Genomic DNA, 15,062 nt, shown 5'->3' with positions numbered 1-15,062 from the left:
GTCAGTTTCTACCGGTTGGTACAACGGTACTAAAATCATGTCTGTCATAAGTACAACTCGCAACCTTTTCGTTTGATGTTTGTAACCAGCACGTTTAATGTTATCCAATAGACAGTGTTAGAACTATTTTGCGTTTTGGACTGTCCTCTGTGATTGTCATTAATTTTAAATTAAAACTATTGCTAGTTTCGAGTGCTTTTATTTTAAATGCTTTTCATCATATGTTTTGTTGTTCATGTTAAATCTTCTAGATATTAATTTTCATACTTTTCTGGCTTAATTGTTTGGTAACGCCGACGAGTGCGGTTCTGCCTTACTTCAGGGTAATGTAATGCCATTTGTCAACTGTAAAGAAGCGAGAGTGAAGTTATTCAGATTGAAAAATAGTGTACATTCAATGCAATTAAAGTAATGCAAGGGACTGTTGTTCGGATAATCCATGCAATTCAAAACGAACAAATTCATAAAAGCATTCAGGTCGTTGATTTACTTGCACTACTAAATTAAACCGAGCTATTAAAATTAACAGATAATCAACCTTTTCTAGACCATATCCACCGAAAAGTCACGATGAAATAAATATTACATAATTCTACGGTAAGCAGCGTGGAGACGTCAATTGCGGTTCGTTTGTTCCAACGTACATTAGTGGGAATGCGTGGTCTCGTCGGGGAGATGATAACGCAGAACTACAACTTTGAATAGGAATTCTCTTCGCGGAAGTGCCACTTGTAAACTACAACAGTTGCGGGAAATGGAAGGGAAAACAAAATCATTGAATGGCGGAAGGTGAAGCAGTAGAAGCGAGCAAAACATAATAGGAACTGGAAACCATAACCGTGTACAAAAAAATAACGAATGGTACTTACTGACATCGCTGTGGGGCTCGGACTTTCCTTCATTGGAGCTCTTAGTCAACAGCTCTTCGGCAGCATCAGCGGCCACCAGATAGGGAGATCCCTCAACCATCGTGTTCAAACTGTTGTAAGAAGCATTAACATTATTAATATTATTAAAATAAGCCGAAATAGACCGTACCAAGAGATGCCGATAACTTCCACTGTCTTATTGATCAATGTTTCCCAGAATTTGTGGGTTTCCTCAACTACCTTGGTCGCAAAAGCAGCATCCTTAGCCTCTCCGTTGAATGCAAACTGGTTCTCCGGTTTGCCGTCCGGAATCTTGTAAATCTTGAACCATTCAACCGTGGCTTTGAGCAATCCCGGAAACACCTTATCCACATCATTGATGTCGTTCAGCTGATCAGCGACCGGATCGTTCACATCGATTGAGATAATCTTCCAGTCGGTTTCACCCTCGTCAATCAAGGCGACCGTTCCGAGGATCTTAACCTGGACAACCTCACCGCGCTTGGCCACACGAGAGCCGATTTCCAACACATCGATTGGATCGTTGTCACCCTTGCAACCGGTGTTCGGGTCCAGATGGTCGGGATTTTCCCACGTTTGCGGTAGTGCTCCGTAGTTCCAGATGTATCCGTGGTGAGGGAAGCAGTTGGCTACGAACCGTAACTTGCCTTTCTTGACGTCCTGCTTGATGGGGTTCAGAGGATCGCCCAGAGAGATTTCCATCTTGGCGTTGGTCCAGCGAGGTACCTCTACAACCATGTTGAACACCGTTTTGGCATCGTTGGCGTACAGCGGAATGTCATGCATAGGCGAGATCGATTGGGCGTCCTCGGTTTCTGAAAGAAAGAGTGTGGGTGGTTGAGATCTGGGTACTGCGGAGTCTATCGACTTCGTTTTGCAAGCCAATGGAAAACTGCTTGATTTTTTTCATGTTTAAAACTTGTTGGCAGTGTTGTCACAGACTATAAAAATGGTTAAAGTGACTACAAACAACTCTCCATATCTCGATGTGCTGTAGGTATCTCAATTTATTTAAACGGACTTAACTTTTAACTCTTAGTACAGTCATTCATCTCCCCTTCAACATATTTCGATCTCTCCCGCAGGATTACAATTAAATCTGAGAATAACTCCAGGACAATTTGCTGGAGTTCTTTCAACTTCTTTAAAATTTATGTGACTTCTCTAATGTTAACGGAACTGCTCTGAGGTTCTCTATGCTTTTCTGAATTTCTCATAACTTATCTAAAGTTTTTTTTTCAGTTCTCATGAAGCTTGTTGTACTGCACTGAATTTAAATGAACTGTCCCCAAAAATGTTTAAGCTTGCGTGAACTTCTGCGAAGACCTCAACTAACTTTTTAACGTCTCTGTAGTTATCTGAAAATCTGGTAACTGCTTTAAATTTCTCACTACTGGAACTGACCTCCCCCTGAAATTCTTCCAGTTTTCGGAGCTTACTAAACTTCTTTGAAATACTCCCGCATTTTGATAATGTTCATAAAAATTCCTGAAGTTCGCGGATCTTCCCTCAGGTTCCATAGATATCTATGAAGTTCTCGAAATGTTTCTGAAGATCACTGTCCTTCTGTGAAGTTTTCAAAGTTTTTCTAAATTTGTGCTCCCGCAATTTTTATGGAATTAGAACGAAATAAATAATACAGTTCTATGAAGTTTTCAATTTTTTTCTGAAGTTCATGAAACTACCATTAAATTATCGACACTTATTTAAAACTTCTTCAATAGTCTAGACTTTCCCGGTGTTATTAAATATATTTTTATATATTTAATAATAATAATTTAATATAATATATAAGAAATACAATACAAATAATAACTTCTTTAACTTTGACTATATGTTTTAGTATTACTTCTACGTGAAGTCAACGATTTACATAGTTGAAGATGCTAATTTCAAATAACAGACTGTAGTGGTAATTTTTATACGATAGATGGAGTAGATGAAAGCATAGAGTTGATAGTTCCGTTAGAGTACGGCAGTGTGAAGATTGCATATAGATATTAGAATAGCGAGCTTCTTCTTTAAGGTTTCTACAACTTCCTTGAAATTATTTGAACTGCCCTTTGATTCTTTGATCTGTCTTGATGTTCTCGAAGCTTCCCTAAAGCTCTCAATTCTGTTGAAGATATCGGTTCTGCTAGGAAATAAATAGAATTCCCGTAAACACCTTTAAATTTCCCTGAAATTCTCTGGACTTCTGTGAAGTTCCTGCAATATTGCTAAAGTTTTCATAATTTCTGTGAAGGTCTCTGTACTTCCCTGAAATTTTCCGAACATATTAAGGGTTCTCGATTTTTTTTTTCAGCAGATCATGGATTTTCTTTTTCTTTAAACTGCTTCTAAAGTCTGAACTAACGTTGCGGGAACTGCTCTTAAGATCTGAAATTCTCCAAAGATCTCTAGATCTAACTTTTTTGAAGTGCTTAGAACTTCTTAAAAATTTGCACAATACCCCTCAAGTTTTCTATAAGTCTCAAGTTTGCCCGACACTCGAAAGTGGTCGACGCGAGAGTTGTTGTTATTCACATCGTCGTGATTTTGCGCTGCTAAATTTGCCGTTTTTTTCCGTTCGGTATACTTGCAATATTGTACTGGTTGTTAGTGGAAAGTGCAGTTCGTTGCGATAATCGTCTAATTAGAGCATATTTTGTGCTGTGAAAACAGTGAAAAAGTTATCCAATCGGACATATTGTAGCGTATACTGTTGTGTTATTGTCGACTAGCATCAGACTAGCATTGGGCGATCTTGAGAATCCAATTAACCACATCATTCGAGCATTTAAAATGACGTTTACTACCACTCGAACTTTGAAATAAAACATTATTTTAAGATTTTTTCTTCTAGAACCTCGAGAAAAGTAGCCAACATTTGTGCGTTTCATAAAAAAAATAGAAATTAGTTGGTCCAGTTTTGTGAAATCGCTGGTAGAAAGTCACGGCAAAACTGCTTGACAAAGTGATCAATTCAAGAGCAAATTTTCATTATGTCGTAAGTAACATTCGCACCAACCCGAGAAAAATAAAGTTTTGTTTTGATGACCGAAAAGTTATTCCTATGTCCAAGTAAACACATATAATCTCATAGTGATAGCAATGTTTAACATATTTAGCAGGGTTTTAATCATACAAATGCAAATCGCTAGCTTTCATGCTAAAAAATACTGGTTTTTGAGTCAAAAGTTATTATACGTCGTTTGGTGGCCCCTATTGTTACTTAAGTCAAAGTGTATTTACCAGAATATTTGGGAGAATTATCAATTACGTCTCCTTACGTGCAGCCCATTCATCATTTTAGGACTACCGAAATCATCTTAGCAACAAACAGTTCGATTTATTCACTTTAATAATGAGAAAGCGAAACGACGAACGTACACTTTTCACGGGTTTCTCAGCGCTGTTACTTAAGTCAAACGGCATTTCCATAGAAATTGGGTGACTTAAGTAACATCGAAAACTATTTTGATCGGAAGGTGATTACGTCAAAAAGCAATTTGACTGGCAAATATATTTAAAAATTGGATTTGATCCTATATTCGGACAGTATATAGTGTAATAGCAGGAGAATCGATTGACATTGATAGCTCGACTTTGTTTACCTTTGTTACATTCGACGTAATGAAAATTTGAATTATTCCTCTTTGTGTATTAGAGCATCTCCACCACTGTTTCTAAATCACTTTTGGAAACTGAGTCAGCATGGCTTCCGCCTGTGACCAATGCGCTAAACCAGTTGAAGGCGATGCATAATCCGTCTCCTGCATGGCTTTTTGCGACAGGATGATTCACCTAAAGTGCAGCGGCACAAAGCTGAATAAGGCTTTTCTGAACATTGTCCACACTAGCCCGAACCTGTTTTGGATGTGTACGAGTGCGCGAAGCTGATGAAATGTGCTTGGTTCAAAACTGCCGTCTTGTCGTTTGGCAGTGTGATTAATTCTATCACCGAGAAACAGGAAATCGCACACGCTGAACTTAGGAAGGAAATGGCTAAGCAAGAACAGCAGATCGCTCAGCTATCGAAACAAATCGTATTGACAACTCCAACAAATTCTGATTTCATGCGTCAACCGCCATTAAAACGGCGCCGCGATGAAGGCTCGCTCACTAGCAAACCACTTGTTGGTGATTCTAAAGCAGTAACAGGCGACAATGCCTTTACCGAGGTCCTTACTGTCCCTGAACCCACCGAGCTGTTTTGGCTGTACCTTTCTCGTATTCATCCTAGCGTGAAATCGGAATCAATCGAGAAGCTGGTGAAAGGTTGTGTACAGTGCGAAGATCCGATTAAGGTTGTGCCGCTAGTCAAAAAAGGATCCGACATCAGCCGTATGAGCTTCATCTCGTACAAAGTCGGAATGGATCCCAAACTACGCGAAGCTGGTCTTAGATCGGATACATGACCGAAAGGAATTTTGTTCCGTGAATTTGAAGACGGTTCAAAAAACAAGTGGTTGCCTCGTTTGAACACGCCTACCATCACGATCTCTCCTATTACGGGACCTTCCGAGTTCTTAACTCCCATTTCCGGACTAGACCCAGTCTGCTGATTCAGAATTGGATTTTGCGTTGTGAATTGGAGCGCTGTAGACCAGAACGCACTGCCTGTCGCATTATGGGAGACCTCGAACCACTCAATTCAGTCGCGCTACCTGTTTCCCGCCTTCAAAGTCGTTCTATTTCCTGCCATCGGAGTCGTTCTGGCCCTGCGGTCGAGTTCGGTGGTGGGGTCTCCCAAGCATCGTCTTCAGGCCTGATCAGTTTCCGTGTTCCAGTGCAACGCTTCAAGCACCTGCCGGCTGTTTCCTGTTGAGAAGCACTTCTGATACTGCTCATTCACAACATCCGCTTTACTGTTCGAACAATCCTAATTCATCTTCGGGATCTCTTCAGCATAGTCGTCCTGGACCTGTGGCTGGATATGAATCAGGAGTCTTCCACCTTGCCTCTACAAGCAAGTAAATCAACATATTGACTATTCACTGCCCGATGCCGATCAAATTTTCAGCAATTCTGACTATGTTAGTCATTGTGATGATGCCTCTATAACTCCCAATCCTGGAAACTCGGAACACGCCGTAGAAAGCCCCAACGGAAGACCCCAATCCCTCCGTCTCAGTCCTGCCATCAGCAGCCTTCTTTCATTATAGTCGTTCCGGACCTGCTGTCGGATGTGGAGAGGGGGTCTCCAACCCACTCACTATGGCGAGTATCCAATGAGACTTGATGATGGTCAGTTATTGCCTGATGTATCGATTCCTTGCCGCAAGCAGGACGTCGTGATCTTCTACCAAAACGCCGGTGGAATGAATTCTGATGTTGAAAAGTACCGCCTAGCTGTATCGGATCGTTGCTACGATATAATTGTCCTGTGCGAAACGTGGCTCGATTATCGAGCGCTTTCCAGTCAAGTCTTCGGTCCTGACTACGAGGTCTTTCGTTGCGATCGGAATCCTAACAACAGCCGTAAATCTACTGGTGGGTGTCCTTGTAGCTGTCCGTAGCGGGTTGGAGGCAAAGGCCATCGAGAACGATTCATGGATCTATGTGGAGCACGTTTGGACAGCCATCAATCTGGGTGATCGCACACTATTTCTATGCGCTCTGTACATTCCACGTGATCGAGTCTGCGACAAAGAACTCATCGATACTCACTGTCGGTCAGTTTTCACAGTTGTCGAAAGTGCCACTCCAGTTGATGAGATATTCATTTTTGGTGACTTCAATCTGCCAGGCGTTTCGTGGAGTCTCATCTCATAGCGGATTCCTGTACCCAGATCCTGATAGCTCTACATATCACGCAGGTGCTATTAGCCTTCTCGACAACTACAGTTCAGCGACGCTTTCTCAAATTAACCATGTAGTTAACGAAAATGGTCGTAGTTTGGACCTCTGCTTCGTGAGCACACAGGACAGGGCTCCATCAATTTCCTCGGCTCCTTGTGCACTAACTAAGCTAGTTCCACATCACCCTCCTCTAATTGTCACTGTTGCGGACAAACTCGTGTGTGATTTCGACGACTATCCTGCTACGGTTTCTTATGACCACCGTAGCATCATAGATGTATTGTCTAGCATGGTATGGGAGAACTTCCTGATCCAGATGACGTTGAAGCTGCAGCGCAAACCTTTTCACATGTCTTGGCATATGTCATTGACAGACACGTCCCGAAAAGAACTCACCACAAAGTGTCTCACCCTCCCTGGCAGACGAGAGAGCTACGTAGGTTGAAGTCAATCAAGAGAGCAGCATTGAGAAGAAGATTTACGAAGTATCGCACGCTTCCTCTGAAACTACATTATGTGAGGCTGAATCACATGTACCAGCGAGTCAGTCGTGAATGCTTTTCAAGTTTCCAACGAGGCATCCAGCGCAAACTTAAGCTACACCCGAAATCCTTTTGGAACTACGTGAACGAGCAACGCAGGGAATCCGGCCTCCCATCGTCTATAGAATTCAACGGAGAAGTTGCTGCCACTGTTCAGGATATATGCCACCTGGGTTGTGTTATCATCCACCAGATGGGATAGTATTTTTGTTTTGGTTTTGCTCAAAGTTGATTTTGTGTACAATGATTCTTTGACAGTGTACAAAGAGTGTATCATTTTGTCATTTTTTTATGCATTTCAGTTTTGAGTAGAGTGAAAGAGATAGAACCAAAACATTCTAGTACATTTGGTGAAAATGCTAGTTCAATCCAGTAGTAGTGTTGCCATGCGGTACAATCAGTAGTTGTGGTGTTGCCATGTGGTACACTGAAAAATTGCAATAGCAGGTTAGTCACCAAAGTTTTCGAGCCGCTCCGTCTGTCACTTCGTTTGTGATACTACCATAGAGGTAACTCTAAGACCACTGGGTCCCGAAGAAAATCATTTTTATTTTTGGCTCACTCAGTACCAGAACAACGGTCCCAAGCAGTCCCAAGCTATTTCACTCACCCCTGCATGTTCTGCATGAATCCACACACCCCTGATGTTATCTGTCAAACTTTCATAGCGAATCAAAACAAACATAGTGTAGTAATAGAATTTCAACTAGAATAGGGTACGTTAATCGTTTGCTTGGGACCAATAGGCTACTAAAGTGGTGAGCCAATTTAAAATCGTTAGTTTCGTATTGATTGTTGATACTACTGTGCAGCGGGCCAAAAAACGAGTCGGGTTGTCAACGTTTAAGAAGGTGAAGGTGGTGAACAGATATTTCTAACAAAACACGTCGGCAAAGCAGTGGTCCCGAAAGCTGTATACGAATCTGCTCACAAAGTTCGACTGTGTCTTCATGAACGACGAAACTTACACACCAAAAAATTATGAATTTTAATGCCCGAATAGAAATTGTAATGTAGGAAACATCAGCAGACATCTTCAATACATTAAATTTTAATGTGTATTGCTGTACCCTTAATGTATTCAGACTTCAGTGTGACATCCAAGTACATAAAAATACATTAGCCTCAAACGTTACATCAGAATCAAACGTCTTGACGATGTAAAATTTGACATCAGAATACATCCAATGACAACAGAACCAAACGTTACATAAGAATCAAACTTCATCACGATGTAATTTGTTGCACGCATAAAACATCAGAATACATCCAATTACAACAGAACCAAACGTTACATAAGAATCAAACTTCATCACGATGTAATTTGTTGCACGCATAAAACATCAGAATACATCCAATTACAACAGAACCTAACGTTACATTAGAATCAAACTTCATCACGATGTAATTTGTTGCACGCATAAAACATCAGAATACATCCAATGACAACAGAACCTAACGTTACATTAGAATCAAACTTCATCACGATGTAATTTGTTGCACGCATAAAACATCAGAATACATCCAATTACAACAGAACCTAACGTTACATTAGAATCAAACTTCATCACGATGTAATTTGTTGCACGCATAAAACATCAGAATACATCCAATGACAACAGAACCTAACGTTACATTAGAATCAAACTTCATCACGATGTAATTTGTTGCACGCATAAAACATCAGAATACATCCAATGACAACAGAACCTAACGTTACATTAAGGCCTGTATAGAGATCCAAGCGAAGCGAAAATCTCATACAAAATACTACATTTTTCACCTGCGCGAAAAACGCAATTGGCAAATATTTCGCTTCGCTTTGAACTGTAAACAGATACGATCCAGCGAAATCTTATTTTGTGGATCGTATCTTTTTCGCTTACGTTCATTTTTTTTTCGCGCATGCAGCGCTAGCGAAAAGAGCAGCAGGTAAGCGAAAAGTTGACGTTTCGAGAAAGAGCGTATCTGTCAGATTTTCACTTCACCGGAGGTGTAAACTGACCGATTTCGTTTCACATGAACTGTAAACTGCGAAAAAAGGAAACTGGAAAATGTTCCACAAACATTTTTTCGCAACCTTTTTCGCTAGCGAAATTTCATGATTTTTCGCGTGCTTCAATTTTCGTTTCGCTTCGATCTGTATACTAGGCTTTAGAATCAAACTTCCTCACGATGTAAATTGTTGTCCTTCGGTCCCTCGTCGCATGCAAAGTTTGTTTTGTCCTGAGTCAGCACCAAGGTGACTTCATATAGGTGTTCTAATGTGTCAAATTTATGATTCAGCCATGTTGGATTTTTGTATGGGACAGCGACCGAGTTTGTTTACAATTTGCACTAAAACCGCACTTTTCCCCCCGCGACCTCCTCGCCTATATAGTGACAAAGCTGTATCACCATTTATATACCCACCATATGGTCAGCACTACACGGCGAATGAGAACACCCAAATTTGAATTTAGTTCACTCATAAATCGCAAAAAGTACAGGAACTCAGTTTTGAGTTAATTTACCTCTGTTTTTCCAGGTTTTCCAGGTTTTTCCAGTAAAATTTTTCCGAATATAAGAAAAGTAAAGATTGGATTCTGTGGATTTTCGTCAATCCTAATTTTCCGGAAGATTTTTGAAGTTTTCCACCGGAAAACATGAGGCAAATCTCGAGGCAAATTTACTCATCGCTGCGTTCCTGCATTTTTTTTGCAATTTTGAGTACACTGTATTCAAATTTGGGTTGATCACATTGGCCGTGTACAGTTTTTTTTTTCGCTGTGTCCGTCGCGAGTTTTGGTAGCGATTCGGTGTCCGGCGTTGCGGCAAATCCTTCGGTTTGTTTTTTCCGTCGATGTTGTTTTTCGTGCTGAGCACCAATGCTACCGACGTGCCAGGAAGGCAGCTCCCACACCTGGACCCCCGCCAGTTTGAAAGATTGGGAGTCCCGCGATCGCCCTTGGAAAAGGAAGGCTGTTTTTCAGGTAAGTAAAATTTAAAATTTTAAATTAATGTACTGTAATTATGTTTTTTTTTAGGAAAGTGCACCAGTGCGAAGCCGGATCCCGGTAGGGAGTCCGAAGCTGGATCCCGGCGGGGAATTCGAAGCCGGATCTCTTTGCAGGTTAGTGAATGTGTTTATTGTTTTTTTTTTATTTGATTGACAAATAAATAAATAAATAGGGGGAAGAGGGGCATAGTGAGCATCCCGCAGTTTCGCTTTGGATCTCCAGCTGCATGAAACAAATCAACTGGTAGTAGGTTCAATATCATTATGATATTGATCCTACCACCAACAATTTTTTTTTTTCGAACAGCCGGAAGTTCAAGCTGGATGCTCACTATGCCCCACCTGTTCACTATGCCCCTCTTACCCCTACTAAAAACTAAAATAAAGTGGAAAATGACGGGTTCCGTAGGCGGATCCCGATGACGGGTTCCGTAGACGGATCCCGATGACGGGTTCCGTAGACGGATCCCGATGACGGGTTCCATCGACAGATCCCGATGGGGAAACCGAATACGGGTCCCGATGGGGATTTCGTAGACGGATTCCGATGGGGAAACCGAATACGAATCCCGATGGGGAAACCGAATACGGATCCCGATGGGGAAACCGAATACGGATCCCGATGGGGAAACCGAGTACGGGTCCCAATGGGGAAACCGAATACGGATCCCGATGGGGAAACCGAATACGGATCCCGATGGGGAAACCGAGTACGGGTCCCAATGGCGAAACCGAATACGGATCCCGATGGGCAAACCGAATACGGATCCCGATGGGGATACCGAATACGGAGCCCGATGGGGAAACCGAATACGGATACCGATGGGGAAACCGAATACGCATCCCAATAGGGATTCCGTAGACGGATCCCGATGGGGAAACCGAATACGAATCCCGATGGGGAAACCGAATACGGACCCCGATGGGGAAACCGAATACGCATCCCGATGGGGATTCCGTAGACGGATCCCGATGGGGATTTCGTAGACGGATCCCGATGGGGAAACCGAATACGGATCCCGATGGGGAAACCGAATACACATCCCAATAGGGATTCCGTAGACGGATCCCAATGGGGAAACCGAATACGGATCCCGATGGGGAAACCGAATACGGATCCCGATGGGGAAACCGAGTACGGGTCCCAATGGGGAAACCGAATACGGATCCCGATGGGGAAACCGAATACGGATCCCGATGGGCAAACCGAATACGGATCCCGATGGGGAAACCGAGTACGGGTCCCAATGGCGAAACCGAATACGGATCCCGATGGGCAAACCGAATACGGATCCCGATGGGGATACCGAATACGGAGCCCGATGGGGAAACCGAATACGGATACCGATGGGGAAACCGAATACGCATCCCAATAGGGATTCCGTAGACGGATCCCGATGGGGAAACCGAATACGAATCCCGATGGGGAAACCGAATACGGATCCCGATGAGGAAACCGAATACGGATCCCGATGGGGAAACCGAATACGCATCCCAATAGGGATTCCGTAGACGGATCCCGATGGGGAAACCGAATACGAATCCCGATGGGGAAACCGAATACGGACCCCGATGGGGAAACCGAATACGCATCCCGATGGGGATTCCGTAGACGGATCCCGATGGGGATTTCGTAGACGGATCTCGATGGGGAAACCGAATACGGATCCCGATGGGCAAACCGAATACGGATCCCGATGGGGAAACCTAATACGCATCCCAATAGGGATTCCGTAGACGGATCCCGATGGGGAAACCGAATACGGATCCCGATGGGGAAACCGAATACGGATCCCGATGGGGATACCGAATACGGAGCCCGATGGGGAAACCGAATACGGATACCGATGGGGAAACCGAATACGGATCCCGATGGGGAAACCGAATACGGATCCCGATTGGGAAACCGAATACGCATCCCAATAGGGATTCCGTAGACGGATCCCGATGGGGAAACCGAATACGAATCCCGATGGGGAAACCGAATACGGATCCCGATGGGGAAACCGAATACGGATCCCGATGGGGAAACCGAATACGCATCCCAATAGGGATTCCGTAGACGGATCCCGATGGGGAAACCGAATACGAATCCAGATGGGGAAACCGAATACGGATCCCGATGGGGAAACCGAATACGGATCCCGATGGGGATACCGAATACGGAGCCCGATGGGGAAACCGAATACGGATACCGATGGGGAAACCGAATACGGATACCGATGGGGAAACCGAATACGAATCCCGATGGGGAAACCGAATACGGATCCCGATGGGGAAACCGAATACGGATCCCGATGGGGAAACCGAGTACGGGTCCCAATGGGGAAACCGAATACGGATCCCGATGGGGAAACCGAATACGGATCCCGATGGGGAAACTGAGTACGGGTCCCAATGGGCAAACCGAATACGGATCCCGATGGGGAAACCGAGTACGGGTCCCAATGGCGAAACCGAATACGGATCCCGATGGGCAAACCGAATACGGATCCCGATGGGGATACCGAATACGGAGCCCGATGGGGAAACCGAATACGGATACCGATGGGGAAACCGAATACGCATCCCAATAGGGATTCCGTAGACGGATCCCGATGGGGAAACCGAATACGAATCCCGATGGGGAAACCGAATACGGATCCCGATGAGGAAACCGAATACGGATCCCGATGGGGAAACCGAATACGCATTCCAATAGGGATTCCGTAGACGGATCCCGATGGGGAAACCGAATACGAATCCCGATGGGGAAACCGAATACGGACCCCGATGGGGAAACCGAATACGCATCCCGATGGGGATTCCGTAGACGGATCCCGATGGGGATTTCGTAGACGGATCCCGATGGGGAAACCGAATACGGATCCCGATGGGCAAACCGAATACGGATCCCGATGGGGAAACCTAATACGCATCCCAATAGGGATTCCGTAGACGGATCCCGATGGGGAAACCTAATACGGATCCCGATGGGGAAACCGAATACGGATCCCGATGGGGATACCGAATACGGAGCCCGATGGGGAAACCGAATACGGATACCGATGGGGAAACCGAATACGGATCCCGATGGGGAAACCGAATACGGATCCCGATTGGGAAACCGAATACGCATCCCGATGGGGATTCCGTAGACGGATCCCGATGGGGATTTCGTAGACGGATCCCGATGGGGAAACCGAATACGGATCCCGATGGGCAAACCGAATACGGATCCCGATGGGGAAACCTAATACGCATCCCAATAGGGATTCCGTAGACGGATCCCGATGGGGAAACCTAATACGGATCCCGATGGGGAAACCGAATACGGATCCCGATGGGGATACCGAATACGGAGCCCGATGGGGAAACCGAATACGGATCCCGATGGGGAAACCTAATACGCATCCCAATAGGGATTCCGTAGACGGATCCCGATGGGGAAACCGAATACGGATCCCGATGGGGAAACCGAATACGGGTCCCGATGGGGATACCGAATACGGAGCCCGATGGGGAAACCGAATACGGATACCGATGGGGAAACCGAATACGGATCCCGATGGGGAAACCGAATACGGATCCCGATTGGGAAACCGAATACGCATCCCAATAGGGATTCCGTAGACGGATCCCGATGGGGAAACCGAATACGAATCCCGATGGGGAAACCGAATACGGATCCCGATGGGGAAACGGAATACGGATCCCGATGGGGAAACCGAATACGCATCCCAATAGGGATTCCGTAGACGGATCCCGATGGGGAAACCGAATACGAATCCAGATGGGGAAACCGAATACGGACCCCGATGGGGAAACCGAATACGCATCCCGATGGGGATTCCGTAGACGGATCCCGATGGGGATTTCGTAGACGGATCCCGATGGGGAAACCGAATACGGATCCCGATGGGCAAACCGAATACGGATCCCGATGGGGAAACCTAATACGCATCCCAATAGGGATTCCGTAGACGGATCCCGATGGGGAAACCTAATACGGATCCCGATGGGGAAACCGAATACGGATCCCGATGGGGATACCGAATACGGAGCCCGATGGGGAAACCGAATACGGATACCGATGGGGAAACCGAATACGGATCCCGATGGGGAAACCGAATACGGATCCCGATGGGGAAACCGAATACGAATCCCGATGGGGAAACCGAATACGGATCCCGATGGGGAAACCGAATACGGATCCCGATGGGGAAACCGAATACGCATCCCAATAGGGATTCCGTAGACGGATCCCGATGGGGAAACCGAATACGAATCCCGATGGGGAAACCGAATACGGATCCCGATGGGGAAACCGAATACGGATCCCGATGGGGAAACCGAATACGCATCCCAATAGGGATTCCGTAGACGGATCCCGATGGGGAAACCGAATACGAATCCCGATGGGGAAACCGAATACGGATCCCGATGGAGAAACCGAATACGGATCCCGATGGGGAAACCGAGTACGGGTCCCAATGGGGAAACCGAATACGGATCCCGATGGGGAAACCGAATACGGATCCCGATATTAAATATTAATTTCTTTAAATTAAATCAAGAACTTTATTATTCTCTTCCGCAATCGTGGGGATGGGAGTGATAGGGCTGCAGATAGCAGTGGTGGGGGACTTGGTGACTAATCCGATGAAACTGTTACTTCTTGATGCTAATCTTTTTCGTATTTCTTTCATTCTCTTTTCGCACTTTGCATATGACACCATCTATGTACATTGATATCTACATATCTACATTGATCCTACATTGATTCAATGATGTGTGGAGAGCTCATTCCGAATGATCAGTGGACCAGCCTCATCCCAGATGACCATGGCAATGCAAGAAAATTAGTTT

At 44.8% G+C, this 15,062-nt stretch overlaps 1 protein-coding gene across 2 annotated transcripts; it reads right to left on the bottom strand.

The window, feature by feature from the left end:
• Positions 1–222: 222 nt before the first annotated feature.
• LOC135710215 (inorganic pyrophosphatase-like) lies at positions 223–1,733 on the bottom strand. Of its 2 annotated transcripts, none has more exons than XM_065232737.1 (3): positions 1,039–1,733; positions 870–979; positions 223–345 (listed from the first exon to the last, which is right to left on the bottom strand). In XM_065232737.1, exons 1-3 carry the CDS (start codon positions 1,674–1,676, stop codon positions 314–316), a joined length of 780 nt encoding a protein of 259 aa, XP_065088809.1. In that variant the 5' UTR covers positions 1,677–1,733; the 3' UTR covers positions 223–313. The 2 variants fall into 2 exon arrangements, with proteins under 2 accessions (XP_065088809.1, XP_065088808.1); XM_065232736.1 differs by lacking the exon at positions 223–345 and adding an exon at positions 461–736.
• Positions 1,734–15,062: the final 13,329 nt, after the last annotated feature.

This window comes from Ochlerotatus camptorhynchus, unplaced genomic scaffold (assembly GCF_037179485.1).
Source record: "Ochlerotatus camptorhynchus isolate MF236.1 unplaced genomic scaffold, CSIRO-AGI_Acam_v1.1 ptg000371l, whole genome shotgun sequence".
Lineage (NCBI taxonomy): Eukaryota > Metazoa > Arthropoda > Insecta > Diptera > Culicidae > Ochlerotatus > Ochlerotatus camptorhynchus.
Note: the sequence above shows the minus strand (reverse complement) of the source record. Positions and strands in the feature narration are given on the sequence as shown.